Below are 14,831 nucleotides of genomic sequence, written 5' to 3' on the forward strand. Positions count from 1 at the left end.
AAATAACTTCTAAAAGTATAATAAAATGAAACGTATATCAATAAAATTGTGTCAATGTGTTATTTTAATTAAAATTATGTCAATGTGTTATCTTAATTAAAATTAGTGGTTAATGGCTCAATTTTAGCCGATACAGTTAACTCAATATATTAGCCAGAAAATTTTGCTCATGGAGATACAAGTTTTATATTATTCGAGAAATCTCTAGGCTTGAACAATATTTTTTGGCAAAAATATTGAGTTAGCTGTTTATAAAAATCAGCTCAAATCGAGCCGTTTAACAACACTAATTAAAATAATTAATAATTCTAGGACTATAAGAAAAACCAATATGATTTTTAAAATAAGGGCCGAAGGCCCGTTAAAGGGAGGGCTGGGGGGGCGAAGCCCCCCAGGCTTTTATATGTGGACCCCCTCTAAAGAAAATTCCTAGCTACGCCACTGCATCTGGGCTACCAACAATAAAAACTAAAAATAGATTTCATTACATTTTCCCCAGGATGTCCCCGGTGAATCATTTCTAACACTGCATTTCTTAATTTATTAGGAATAATCAATTTCCCATTCCATTCTATAATATCACGATCGACAAAAAGCTCTTTCCGTCGAAGATTTACTCATTAGTCAAGGTATTATGATATGTTATTTATAAATATTTATTTTTAAAAATTAACTATTTCTTTATCTTTATGACGATCAAAGTTTTGCCAACTTTGCTGAATATGTATTGCTACTTTTTTAATATTAAATCTTGCTTTGACTCTTTTCGTAGAATATTTTTGGACAATTGCATATCATCCAAAGTAATACTTCGAATATCCAAAGCATGTTTAGAATCTTGATTCACTTCCGTGTCTAATATCGGAAGCCTTGATAATGCGTCGGCGATTACATTTTTATTACCTGGTCTATATTCTATTGTAAAATTATAAGAAGCCATCTTTTAAGGCCCAACGTGTCAGATTATTAGAAATTTTAGGTAAATCGCGTTTCTCCCCAAATAATCGCTCTAATGGTTTATGATTAGTTCGAAGTAAAAATTTTCTACCATAAATAAATGAATGAATGAAATTTTTCAATAAAAGTGCTCGAGCTTTTTTATCAATCGGAGTGTAGTGTTTCTCTGATTCTAATAAAGTACGTGATGCGAATGAAATAGGTTTTGTCCTTCCGTCTACTAATTGATGTAACAACACAGCCCCTTATCATGAATCATATGCGTCACATTCCAATATTATAGGCAACTGCGCGTTATAAGAAATTAACGTTTCCTCGGATGACAATAATTTCTTAATCTCATCGAAGGAATTTTGTTAATCTTTCGTCCACCGCTAAGGTACTTTCACGCTCGTTAATCTATGTAATAGCGCCGCTTTACAATGTAGATTACGAATAAAATATTCATGATAATTCACGAGTCCTAGAAAAAATCTAAGTTGTATATTTTTAGGTTATGGTGCATTTCGGATAGCCTTCACCTTTTCTGGGTTAGGATGTATACCGAATTTATCAATAATCACCACTAAAGTGAAACCGATTTTTGTAAAAATCTCACTTTTGTCAATTTCGCTTTAAGACCTGCCGTCTGTAATCTGTCTAACACGATTCGCAAATTACTTATGTGCTCCTCATCATTTCGACCAGAAATAATTACGTCATCTAAGTAGACACCAGTCATTTGGCAATCTTTTAGCAACTCATCTATTATCTCTGGAATATAGTAGGTGCACTAGCCAATCCAAAAGGCAATCGTCAATAACGGAAATACCCATTATGAGTCACTATCGTAAGTAATTTCTGAGATTCATATTCTACTTCCATCTGTAAATACGCATCTTTCAGATCTATCACGGGAAATTTATCACCACCTTGGATTTTCTCTAATAAATCATCTAAGGTAGGAATAACATGATTATCATACAATAAACACGGATTGAGTGTAACTTTGAAATTAGCACAAATTCGAATATCGCCATTACTCTTGCGTATTTACGGTTGGCGTTGACCATTGTACCCTAGTTATAGTCGAATCAATCTTTTGCAGCCACTAGTCGGTCTAATTCCATTTATATTGCTTTGTGAAGTGGAAATGTTACCCTACGGGCTGGAAACGATTTTGGTGCAGCGGTATCCTTAAATGTATTCGCACTGCAAAATCACTTATGTTCCATATTATCAAAAATTTATTGATGTTTATTAATCAAATCTCGAATTCTAGAACCTAGTGTTATGCAACATTTTTCTTTTTCAATAGTGTTCACCAAATTGCGTAATTGTTTAATCATAATCTGACGAGGCATTTCTAAATTGAATGCTATAATCCATGGTAATCCGAAAAGAGGCATCCCAGTTGTATTCATTATTACCACTTGTAAGGTCCTTGTCTGTGATCTAATATTAACATTGACTTGGGTCTCGCCCTTAATGTCTAACGGATGATCACCATATGCAGTCAATGGAGGTTAATGATGCTTGGTACCTTAAGGTACCATCTATCAAATTTGAATTTTGTTTATTTTCATTTGGATAGGCACTACCAAATATACTTATAATATATATTTGAAAAATCGTTATTTTTGGAAAGCCTCTATGGCCTAGTCGGTTAGAGCTTCGCTTACTCATCCCATGGTCACGGGTTCGAATCCCGATAATAATTATGTTTTTTTTCTTATTCTAACTTGGTGGTTCCATCCTTGGGGGTATGATATATAGGAGGCCGGACTCGACCACGTGATTCCATATTAATATATTAAATAATAAGTCTTATTACATTTAATAAATTTTGGTCGGTATTTAGCAAATTATGTTGGTATTTAGAATATTTCCATACATTCACTTGGTAGTAAGCATCATTAACCGTCAATGAACTGGTTGGCCTAAATTTTGGTCGTCCAATACTTGTTCATATATCAAAATTCCTATCAATGTACACTGCACCAGTGTCAAAATCAAATTCAACATCTAACCCATTTATTTCTGCAGTTAGTTTTGCTAGATTCTCTCGATTTTTTTGAATCTTTCATATATTAAAATAGAATCACTTGCTGACACTCTTATATAATTTAAATTCTTTGATTTACAGCAAACTGCAAAATGACCAATTGCATTTATTACATGCCGCATTTATAGCTGGACATCTCACTTCTCGGTTATGAATAAAACCACATTTATAACATTTAAGTTTATTATAATCTTTATCATTATTATATTTGTATATATTATTCTCTTTATCAAATGTATTATTATACTTGACTTTATTATAGTATTATTTCTTTTGTTATTATAAAATATCTTATTAACAACAGGCATATTTTTATTTGCCATTTCTTTATCTGCTCGCTCAGAAGCTAATGCCAGATAAAAAATAAATTGGAAAGTCAATACATTATTATCTCTATCAAGACCGTCGGGATATAGAGCTCTAAGATCTCTTTACAATCCCAGTATTTCCATGCCAACCATAAACTGAGCACGTAAACCCCCTTCATTGTTCTAATTTAAGTAGCAAATTCAGTTATGGTTTCAGTTGTTCTCCGTAATTTAATGAAATCAAATCTAGGAGCAAAAACTGTTGACGTCGGTTTAAATAATTTAAAACATATTGACTTAATTTCCTTAAAAGATAAAGTTTCGATCGAATCAGGATAACAAAAATAGTCCACCAACTCAATATTCTTATTGCCAAAAAATGTTAAAAATATATCTATATATTGACATTCAGATGGGCTTACGTTTTTTACCGAAAACTGGCTTCCCATTGAGAAAAATATCTAGAAATTGAAGTATCGTTATCAAATTTAATCGTAGAAAAATCCGCCAATTTTTTTGAATCGCCATTTAAGGAATTATTTTCTCCGTTTATGGAATTATTTTCTCCATTTAAAGAATTATTTTCTCCATTCGTCGCCATTTATAATGAAACGGCTACGATTATTTATTAGTTATTTTTATTTTAAAATAATCACATCTAATTTATTAATTAATTAATTCGAATGTTCCATTCTATTTTTTATATAATATCTATAAATATTTTAAAATAATTTATTACAACACGTACATATTATTCTGATAATGATTTTAAAAAAATGGATGAGGAACTGAATGAAGATTCTTTTAATAAAGTTCATTCATTAATTTTTATAAATTCGCTTAATACAACCCTCCCATCCTCTGCCCCCGTTAAATGTATGTTTAGCACAGCGAAAGCTGATTGAGCACTGTTTTTGGTTACCTGATCCAAATTTAAAAAATCAATTCTTGTTAAAAATAAATAAAAAATTATTACAAAAATATTTTATTGATAACCCCAGCAGCCAAATATATGCATCCTACCCTATAAATTTTCGAAGCAAGATGCTCTTCTTAACACCCCTCCCCCCTCAAGTAACCACTGTACCTGACCTATAAAAATATTTTGTAAATTTTGTGTGTCCCATATATCTTTTTGTTTTAGGTTGCTGTACCAATCTCTACTACTAATAAAATTAATAGAAAAGAGATATCAATGAAACTCACTGAACTAAATATATTATCGATCTTTAGATGTATCCTGGTTCCAAGTATCTTCAAAATTCTTTTTTATAACATATAAACCTACTAAAAATAAAATATAAGTTACTTGTTAATTATATAAATAAGTTAATTTTATTTTGTTTGAATTAAATTATAGTTTCTTCCTAAAAATATGTAGAATTCTGGTAATGAAATATCAACAACTCAAATAAAGATTACATTCAAATCAGATATAAATGTATTTAACGAAGATTCTCTTAAGGATTTAAAATTTCTTATTAAATTAGTGTACACCAATGATATATATAACTATAGATTGACGATCATGCATAAAAAAACGTCCACCTATTGAAATCAGCTGTAGCGCCATTTTGTAGCTTGTACGTTGATCAAATGCCTCAATAATGATAATAATTTTTAAAAATTTAACAATTTTACTAATAATTTTTAATGTAATTATGTAAAATAATCAAATGAATCCTAACCTCAACTGATCTTCAATTAAATTACATGGGTATTCTCTAAAATAAAAAAACTCAACATTTAATCCAATAGTAGTACATAATATCATTAAATTACTTTCACCCAGAAATTATTCAGAAACATAGATTGCTACAACATCACTGAAACAAAAATCACCAAAATTATACCCATACAAAATATTCCATACTTATATCTAATACACCCTCAAATATTCAACCAAATAAGGTCCACTGCCTATATATAATTGCCAAAAAAACTTATCACACAGATTCCTTTGACTCAGTCAAGAAAATACATCTTTCAATCATAGTTTTAAGTTAATTTATCTATTTGATTAATATTATTATAAAAATAAATTTATTTTTAAACATTCCTCAATTATTTAACCCCCAATCATTTATTAGAATATCTAATTTATTTTATACATATTAATTGCAAATATCAAAATCATTTATATTTTTATATATATTTGTTAATTTTTTTAATAAAATTAGTTTTTATAATTTTATCAAATTCACTTGATGTTTCATTAAAAATCTTATTATCCACTTATTGTTCATTTATGGAATCCTTATTATTAAATATAATAATATTTTATGATTCATATCTTATTAATAAATAAAAATGATGTACTTATATTTATTGTAGTTGCTGGTACTTTTAATTTTAGGTAAGTAATTTATACCTTAAAATAATAATCAAAATTTATACAAAAAAAGAGATCTGTATAGATATAATTAAATAAAATCTACAATACTCTAAAAGTAGATGAGGATTAATTAATTATGTTAAGAAAATAAGATTTTATAAAAAAATATCCTGTCAATTAAAAATTATTTTGGATTATGTGTTCTAGATGAAATAAGTTAAACTATCTTAAAAGATGGGTTGAGAGCTCATCTTACTTAATTTTTATTGTAATAATCATTTATAATTTTTTTTGTTTTAATTATTTCATCTTAATTATAAATGACAAATGAAAACATCTTTTATTTTTTTTTCAATAAAAACATAGTGTAATAATAACATTTTTTGCATGAGTTTAAATTATTATATAAATCATTTAAATAAGGTTTATACAATAAATATATAAAAATATAGAGTACACTTTAAAAAACAAAATGTATTTTTAACAATGTGATGATTCACATTCATATTATCTTTGATTATAAACATTCATCCTTTTTGATTCTATCATCACCTATAAAAAATAAAATATATTTACATTAGCATAGATTATATATAATATCATAATTTTTATAATATGTCTTATATAAGGCCTGTTCTTTATACAATATAATTTTTAAAAAATAAAAGAAGATATAAATATTAATTTACATGACTTATTGATTATTAAATTGTATTGCTTTTGTAAGATTTTGCCTCATACCAGTTCTCAATTCCTGGTTTCTCAAGTCAGCAAAATGAAAAAATCTAATATTTAAATATCTTTAAAAAAATAGTATAAAACTAATAAATGATTACCTTTGAACAATTAATTTTACAAGAATTTGAAAATGGCTGTAACCAATCTCATGTTCATTAATATGTTCAGTAAGATCAATAAAAATATTTGTACCAATTATTGTGGAAAAAACCAACACTTCCATTTTTTTAATAATATTTTTACGTTTAATATCATTTTGATAAGTTCTAAATGAACTTTCACAAATTCGGCATAATATAGACATACTAGATGAAGGAATCACTAACCCCCCATTATTTTTAAAATTTATGAGCATATTATTTATATTATTATCAATATATGAATCACTGACCATTGCATTAATGCAAACATCACATCGTACCTTTTTTTCTTTAATAAGTTGTTGTACTATATATCCCGAAATATAAGTTGTTACATTATCTAAATATAATGATAATTTTGGGATATGAGGATTTGTTTGGCTAAAATAATAAGATAATGCCTGGGGTATTATTGGATTTGAAATAGTTTTGATAGAATTAAAATCATCGTCATGATTATTTTGAAAATTTGAACATATTAATTGAGTATTATCTAAGGAAATGCAATTTCCTGTAATTGTAGCATCCAATTTTGCCATTAAGGAAATGCGAACAGCAGATCGAACCTGATATGCTGATGGATTATCATTAAATCCACCTCTGCTACGAATACTACAAAAATATAATTCTAGGTGGTCTTGAGAGGTTTTATATGTTAAAAAGAACCTTAAAAAATTGTTATATTATAGCTTTATGAATAACTCTTGTTATAAATTAAATATAATACTTCATTTTTGGGGTTTCCCCAGTTAATAATTCCTTCCCCATTTCCAGGATGCTTTTCATAGAAAGAATTAACCCTTCTACACATGTTTTTTTATTAGACTTATAGACATAAGTTCCATTTGTTAACTTGAGTGATTTTAAAGTTTTAATGCACTTGTCAAAATGATTTTCATAATCTGCAATTGTATTATTATATAAAGGGGCTTTATATCCTTTACCAAGACAATTTCTTGTATTAAGATAATCAAACATTCTATAAGTTATTCATAAATTTATATCATAATTTTTATTTTACTGATCTATCATCAATATAAAATTAATTGTACCATCACAATTTTCAAATCCAGGAATCTCCTGATGCTGGGCAAAAAGAAGGCTATTTGCAACAGATGCACTAAAAACTTGAACAGCAAGTTTTACCTTAAAAAATATTTAATAATTATATATTTATTATCAAACTTTCATTTTTTGTTTTTGGAAAGCAATATGTGCTTTGCGCAATTTATTTGCAGCACGTAAACCTTCGCACTCCTGCAATTTGTGTAAATTTTGTATATGCTTCCAATCTATTAACTATAAATACAAAATAAATATTTAACCAAATTTAGCTAGCTACCTCTCCATTTGATTCATTTATTAAAATTTCCTCCTCCGCTAATAGATTTCTAAGTAATTTGAGCATATGACAAACATCTAGTAACATGTATATTTTTTCTGATTCATAAAATTCCAGCTCAATATATGGAATGATATTATCAGGATCCATACTAACACCAAGCAGTTTGCTCATTTTTTTATTAACAGCACAACCATCACATACTATGGCCTTACAGATAACTCCTGTTTCATTTATATTGAACAATGCAACTCTCACTAAATTAGCTAGGATATCTGAATTCATTTGTGAAACTAGAAAATAGGCTATTGGCATTTTCCAGCTGCTATTAAGACATGTAGCCATAAGAAACAGTGCCTTTGTTGCTTCTGGACAAGATTTATCTTCCTTTGTTGATTTTGTCCCATCACCTAAATCAACATAACCATGATATTCTGCTTTGTGGGGGTCATAATCTATTTGTGTTTTAATATGCATTTCATCAAGGCTAAGTACACAATATAACTGCTTTTCTGATTTTTTTTGGTAGCTTTTAATTTGGGTAAATGAAATAGAAAGGAAACCTTTATTTAATTTAATTTATTTTTTTTAAAATTATTATAATAAACCTGGCATGATTTCAATCTTGCTACTCCATGCCCTTAATGTGGATTCCGAAGGCATACAAAAGTGTGATTTGAGATATCTGTAAGCCTTAGGTGAATAAAAATGCATAGTCAATGCAAATTGACGGAATTCACTTGTATATATTTTTTTTTGTGGGTTTGAGATGCCTCCACTGTGTATATGTGTTTTAAGGAATATAGCAGATGTCCCTGTAAAGTGCCTGTCTATAATATTTTCGACATCATCTGATAACAAATTTTCATCTTTTAGTGAAGTGATTATTGTTTGTAAATTGATTATTTTATTTTTTCCTCTTTTTGAGCTCCTATAATAAGCATGTGCTCTTTTTTTAAGCGTTTAATTATAGCCTCTTGGTAAATAATTTTTCTTTTTAATGTTTCATATGTCGCGGAATAATTATGATCATTTGTTATATGTATAATTGGATCTTTTTCATATAATATATCACTTTTTAATGGTGTTTGTATATTTGAATAAACATTCGTTATCTAAAAAGTATATATTTTAAAATATTGTTTTAACTATGTAATGATATTGTTAACATACATCATGAAGTGGCTTAGATATACTAAATATCGATGGAATAGAATCTTCCTTCAATAAAATCTTTCCAGATATAGTTTGAATGAAACAAGTATTTTTAAAATGCCTTCCACAAATAATACTATATTTATTAGGCATAAAATTTTTTCTATTTATAGCATGTAACCATTTTTCCAATAATTCTTTGGATTTTAATGGAAATCTATATTTAAAAATAGGTGAATAATAATGAGTAAAATATAAGATATATTTATGACATTGATACAAAGATAGATAGTATATAACAATCAATATTAATATCAGATCAGTTATTAGTAATATAGTATTGAATCAGTGAAAATTTGTTGATTGGCAGAGCCTCTATTAATATATATATGGTTTACATATTTCTTACAAATATTTAAAAATGAAACTGTATCATAGTAAATATGTATTTTAAAAATGGCTAACTTAATATTTTATCCAGAAAAATATTTAGGCAAAGTTCAAAATAGAAATCTTATCAACTCAAGAGGAAGAAGCATTATTTGTCCTAGCAGTAAAAATGAGAAAACTTTATATTTTTACTAAATAAGGATTTTTTTTTCAATGTTTGTAGCTTATTAATGCTTTATGTAATAAATATGTTGCATATAAAAAATAATATATATACTTATGATAAGAAATATGTGTATTAGATTCCATTTTATTTGTTTTATTACAATTATGAACACAGCACACTCCCATTATCTAAATAAAATAATAAATGATAGTGATATTAAAAGATCTGTTTTGCATGTATCCTAAGATGCATTAACATAAGATTTATAAATCCGTGCAGAATTAAGTTAAACTATATTTTAAAAAATTAAAAGGTGGGTTAGTCTTAGATTCATTTTTTAAATATAATCACCTAGTCCACATTCATAAAAAAAGTCTTAACTATAAAATATTATATCATAAATCGAAACCTTTAAAACTAAATTATCGTAGTAGACTTGTTTTCTATATATTAATATTTCTTGCTGACAAATAATGGATAACCAAACTACAAAATGGCGCTACAGCTGATTACAATGTGTGGACACTTTTATAATGCATTGAATGAATGAATCGTCAATCTATAGTTATATATATCATTGGTGTACACATATTTATATAATGAATACAAATTTAATTTTTTTATTGTGATTGATTAGCAACAGTTATGTTAATAAATTTGAAAAATACAATTTGATAAATAATAATCGTTTATGAAAAATAAAGCAGTTTGTTAATATAAGCATTCAAAATTATCATTGTCCTTTAATGAGAGTCTTAGTATGGATCCAATCATTAAAATCTTGATTCGTTTCTTTATAATAGGGTAATTTTTTCATTACATCAATCCATGCTTGAATTTTTGGGTAATTTGCAAAATTATATTTTGACATCCATAAAAATGAAACATTACAAAATATTGAAATGTCAGCTATTGTCATTTGATCTCCTATAATATATTTTATATTTCGATATATTATTACTAATAACCTGCAATGTATTTGCTCTGACTCAATAATAATTCTAAATTATCTAAAGCTTCTTTCATGTCCTTTTCCCTTTCAGGATTCGAAGGCTTATTGTGCATAACTTGAGGGTACTATAATAAACTATTGAAATTATTATTTAAAAAGTTATAACAGCATATTCTTTCAAAGCTGGCCAAAATTTTCCTATATCAAAATCTAATCTGCTATCAACCAAAGCTCGTTTTTTTGCATCTTTTGGGTATAAAGGATCACCACATTTATTGGCAAGATATTTCATAATTGCACGACTAGCAAAAAAAGAAAAATTACAACAAATAATTGCCAAAATACCTTTCACAAATAATAAATCCATTATCATCAATTGTAGGCACAGTATGGAGTGGATTTATCTTAATTTTAATTAAAATTTAAATATTAAATAAAATTTACCTTCTTATATTCAGGTGTGTTTTGTTCTCCTTTCTCTAAATCAATAGCAACAATCTCAAGAGGCATATTCAAAGCCTTTGCAGTCATCCATACAGCTCTTCCTGCACACTGCTGTGTTCTTGACATAACATATAATTTTACAGTTTGAGACATTTTTAAATTTTAAAAATAATTTAATCTTGCAAATTCACACAAAATTGTGCTTTATATTTGAATTTTAATTGTATTCTAAAATTATTATTATCTATAATTTAATAAATTTAATTAAAATGCAATTTTATCTTTAAATAAAATATAATTGTGATGGTAAATGTCCTTGGTATTAAGATATAATTCTATTGTTAATCAAAAAATAGGAATCGTAAATAGCCTTTATTAAAATGTAATTTTATTTTAATCAAGATATAATTAAACATCCATTGTTTAGTGGCCACATGTGTTTTATTACAATTTTGTTGTAAAATACTCAAAAATTTTATATTACAATTTAAAATCCTTTACGTAAAATTAATTAGTCCAAATAATTCTAATTATATTTAAGACAGATATCCTTTAAGAAATTAATTAAAATTTCATATTTCATAAATATATTTACGATATATTTCGTTAACAAATAATTTCTATATGCAAAACCATTAATATGGGTGAAATGACAATGCTAGTAAAGCCTTGTAGGTAAATGTTTTATAGCAACCTCATTTTTATTGAGGCTTTGCTCCCATATCCCTTGTTTGCTCACTTTTGCATATCCTACATAATAATATTAAACATTTTTTTTCTTCTATTTCTTATATTTTTGGACAAAAACATGTTTAAAATGATAGGTTAAATACTATATTACAGTTATCACATTTTTATTAGAAAAAAGGCCCATACGGAATTGTTATCACATATTTTATTTTAAGAATTGCATATATAAAATTATTTCATATAATTGCTTTCTATAGTGGGGTAGGGGGGGGCTTCCTCCTTTGGCAAAATTTAATTTTTAAAAAATGTGAAGTTATATTCTGAAGTTTTGGGGCTTCAGTTACTGGTAAAATAGAAGGTGACATTTTGGTCATGTGATTTGGTATGTATCATTTTAGATTATTAAAAGAAACTACTTAACACTTATATTTTAAATTTAAATTAAAAAAGTAAAAACAAAGATTTATTCTCTAAAATAATATTTTCCAACATAAAAAAAGTACAAAAATTAATTCCTTTTATAGGGAAAATAAAACGTGCGAATTAAAATAAAATTGGCTCTAAGTGAAAAAAAAGGAACGTTTTTTGCGAAAAGGAGCTGTGTTAGTTTTATCTTACATAATTGGGGATAAAACCTACCCCCACCGCCATACTTTTCGAAACTCAAATTATACTTCTGAATGCAGGGCTATCTCCCGGACCTATATATCTAACTTATATTGGCTGAACATTTTACTAAGGATTCCAAAGGTAAGAAAAAACCCCTAAGTAAAAGAAAACACAAATATGTTTTACTTTTAACTTAACTCAAAACAAATGAGAGACCAAAAAAAAAATTTATTAAATTTTTATGTACTTACAAAACAAAAGAGGGGTGTATAAAGAAACTATTTAAAGTTTAAGTGTATTAGATTAAAATAACATATTCTGTTCTAAATATTAGTGAAATGTTAAAATTGATTTAAATAATATTTTTCTTTTACACAACAAATTTATACAATAATTTTTCAAAAAAAGTAATGATATGGATATGGCTGAAATTATGAAATTCGTGAATAATTGTATTATAACTAAGAGAATATATTGATCAAGAATTTTTTGAGGTTTATGTCATTTTTGAGACAAAAGCAAAATGACTTTGAAATTTGTTTGCCTCAACTCTCACTGACAATCAAATCGGTACAATATTAACGTTGACTCAATTGAATATCATCATAAAATAACCCATTGATTCCTCTCAATGAACAATTTGTGATTCATGAAATGGTGTAACCAATTTACAAATACCATGTCTTATAAACTCCTTCTGATCTGAGCATACATTAAATCTTGATTATTGAAAAAATTAAGTATTTAGCTAAATTTTATTCAAAGGATATAAATTAATCCGAAGTAAAATTAATTTTTTGGTTTATTTAAGCATGGACAAGATACAGAGATGGAAGCTGAGGTAAATGAGTTGTCTGAATTTATGATCGGACAGACATTGTGAGCCAGAATATTTGGAGGAACCAGGAAATGGGTGATAATAGATTGGAATTATGTTGAGTGAAGTTTACCAGAAGGAAAGTTAGCCAAGGACCAGATACAAAAAGATGTAGAATTCGGAAGATAGAGATCGTTCCTGCCTGGGTATTGTGAGGGGTAATGACTTTAAATCGTCGTAAGTATTCAAGAGTTTTAAAAATTATATTTAGTAAAAATCTAATTGAGCGACCAAACCAAAAACCTAACATATTGCTGCAAGCTAAGAATATGGTAATGATCAGCACAGGTACCAGTGGCAGCTAGCCTTTACAATTCCAGGGGGCTCAACCAAAAATTGGGCGTCACCTTCCTTACCCCTTTGATAATTATTGTGCATACACACTAATACTAACCTATAAATGATGAAAGTAAACTAATACAAGGCTTTTGGCCCACAAGCCCCATCCGATATTTTAAAAAAATTTTAACCCACCAACCCAACCCACTCATAGTGATTAAAAAAATATACCCGCTCACCCATGAGCCTAAAATTCTTTATCCCCTCGCCCCCTCCCCACCTGTCCATTAGTCTAAAAATTCTTTATCCGTCAGCCTATTCAATTTTTTCGACCCATTGCCGCCCATAAAATGTAAATAAACTCATAATTTTTTTTTTTTCAAATCTAATTTTTAAAAAAATGATTCAGTTTCAGCAGCGCTAACGCCTACAAAAATGTTTTATAATTTAGGAAATTGCCATATTTAACAAAAAAAAGTATTCAATTTTAAAATACGGATAAGGAATTTATTTGATTAAAAGATCCATGTATAATTCTCCTTTGTAACAGCCAAATCCTTCCATCAGTTGTTGTTTAATTTTGTCGTGGATACTAACAATTTCAAACATTGCATTTATAATTTAATACCTTTAATTGAATTCTCTTCGCTTTTGGAGAAACGGGTAAAATCAGATTTTCATCCAGGTTGATGATATATTCTTGCACGCAAAAGCAAATACAGTTTTACGACATCAACACATCCTCTGATATCGATTGGTATCGTTGAAATTTATTGGAGCATTTTTTTTAAACGTTTACATATTTTAAATAACAAATAAAAGTTGCAAATTTTTTAACCCGCTCGCCCGCCCGCCCACTTAGATGAACGGGCCGGATAAATACCCGCTAAATGCAGACCTCTAGCCTGGATTCGACATTTGGCGCAACCATTAATTATATGAATCATTTAGGCGACATAATTATAATATAACTCAAATAGTATTAGAATTGGAAAATGATTATGGCTTATTGGCCAAAAATAGAAGATCAAATAAAAAGCTGTGTTGAGTTTTTATAAAAATGTAAAGGTACCAAGGGAAATTTCCTTTGGCAATATATATGCATGGACATTATGGACTTTTCTATTATAAGCTTAGACACTTAAATTTTATGATTTCTTGTCCATATTTATATTAATCATGTTAAAAATTTTTGGACACAGTAGAGATTTCATATAAAAAGGCTAATATCTGGATAATTTTTTATTTATGAGTGTATTTGTTTTAAAAATATATATTGATATTTTATGATTATATATAGATATATAAATGGTATTATAAAAATATTATTATTATTATAACGATTAAAATATGTTATATATATAAAATTTAAGCCATTTTGTGATAGTTCTTCTGGAGAAATAAA

The 14,831-nt window shown here is 27.4% G+C and overlaps 1 protein-coding gene across 1 annotated transcript; it reads right to left on the reverse strand.

Moving 5' to 3' along the window:
* Positions 1 to 10,179: 10,179 nt before the first annotated feature.
* LOC135927635 (glutathione S-transferase 2-like) lies at positions 10,180 to 11,178 on the reverse strand. The gene is made up of 5 exons (XM_065463750.1): positions 10,972 to 11,178; positions 10,873 to 10,931; positions 10,694 to 10,829; positions 10,544 to 10,652; positions 10,180 to 10,502 (listed from the first exon to the last, which is right to left on the reverse strand). Exons 1-5 carry the CDS (start codon positions 11,122 to 11,124, stop codon positions 10,309 to 10,311), a joined length of 651 nt encoding a protein of 216 aa, XP_065319822.1. The 5' UTR covers positions 11,125 to 11,178; the 3' UTR covers positions 10,180 to 10,308.
* Between the last annotated feature and the right edge of the window lie 3,653 nt (positions 11,179 to 14,831).

The sequence above is a fragment of the Gordionus sp. m RMFG-2023 genome, chromosome 3 (assembly GCF_954871325.1).
Source record: "Gordionus sp. m RMFG-2023 chromosome 3, tfGorSpeb1-WG-v2, whole genome shotgun sequence".
In the NCBI taxonomy this organism is placed as follows: domain Eukaryota; kingdom Metazoa; phylum Nematomorpha; class Gordioida; order Chordodea; family Parachordodidae; genus Gordionus; species Gordionus sp. m RMFG-2023.

Excerpts from the sequence above, each read along its gene's own strand:
- LOC135927635 (XM_065463750.1), bottom strand. The coding sequence starts at position 11,124 with ATGTCTCAAACTGTAAAATTATATGTTATGTCAAGAACACAGCAGTGT. Across the intron at positions 10,932-10,971 it reads ACACACCTGAATATAAGAAG|ATAAATCCACTCCATACTGT; the intron begins GTAAATTTTATT and ends ATTAAAATTAAG. Across the intron at positions 10,830-10,872 it reads GGATTTATTATTTGTGAAAG|TCGTGCAATTATGAAATATC; the intron begins GTATTTTGGCAA and ends TTTTTTTGCTAG.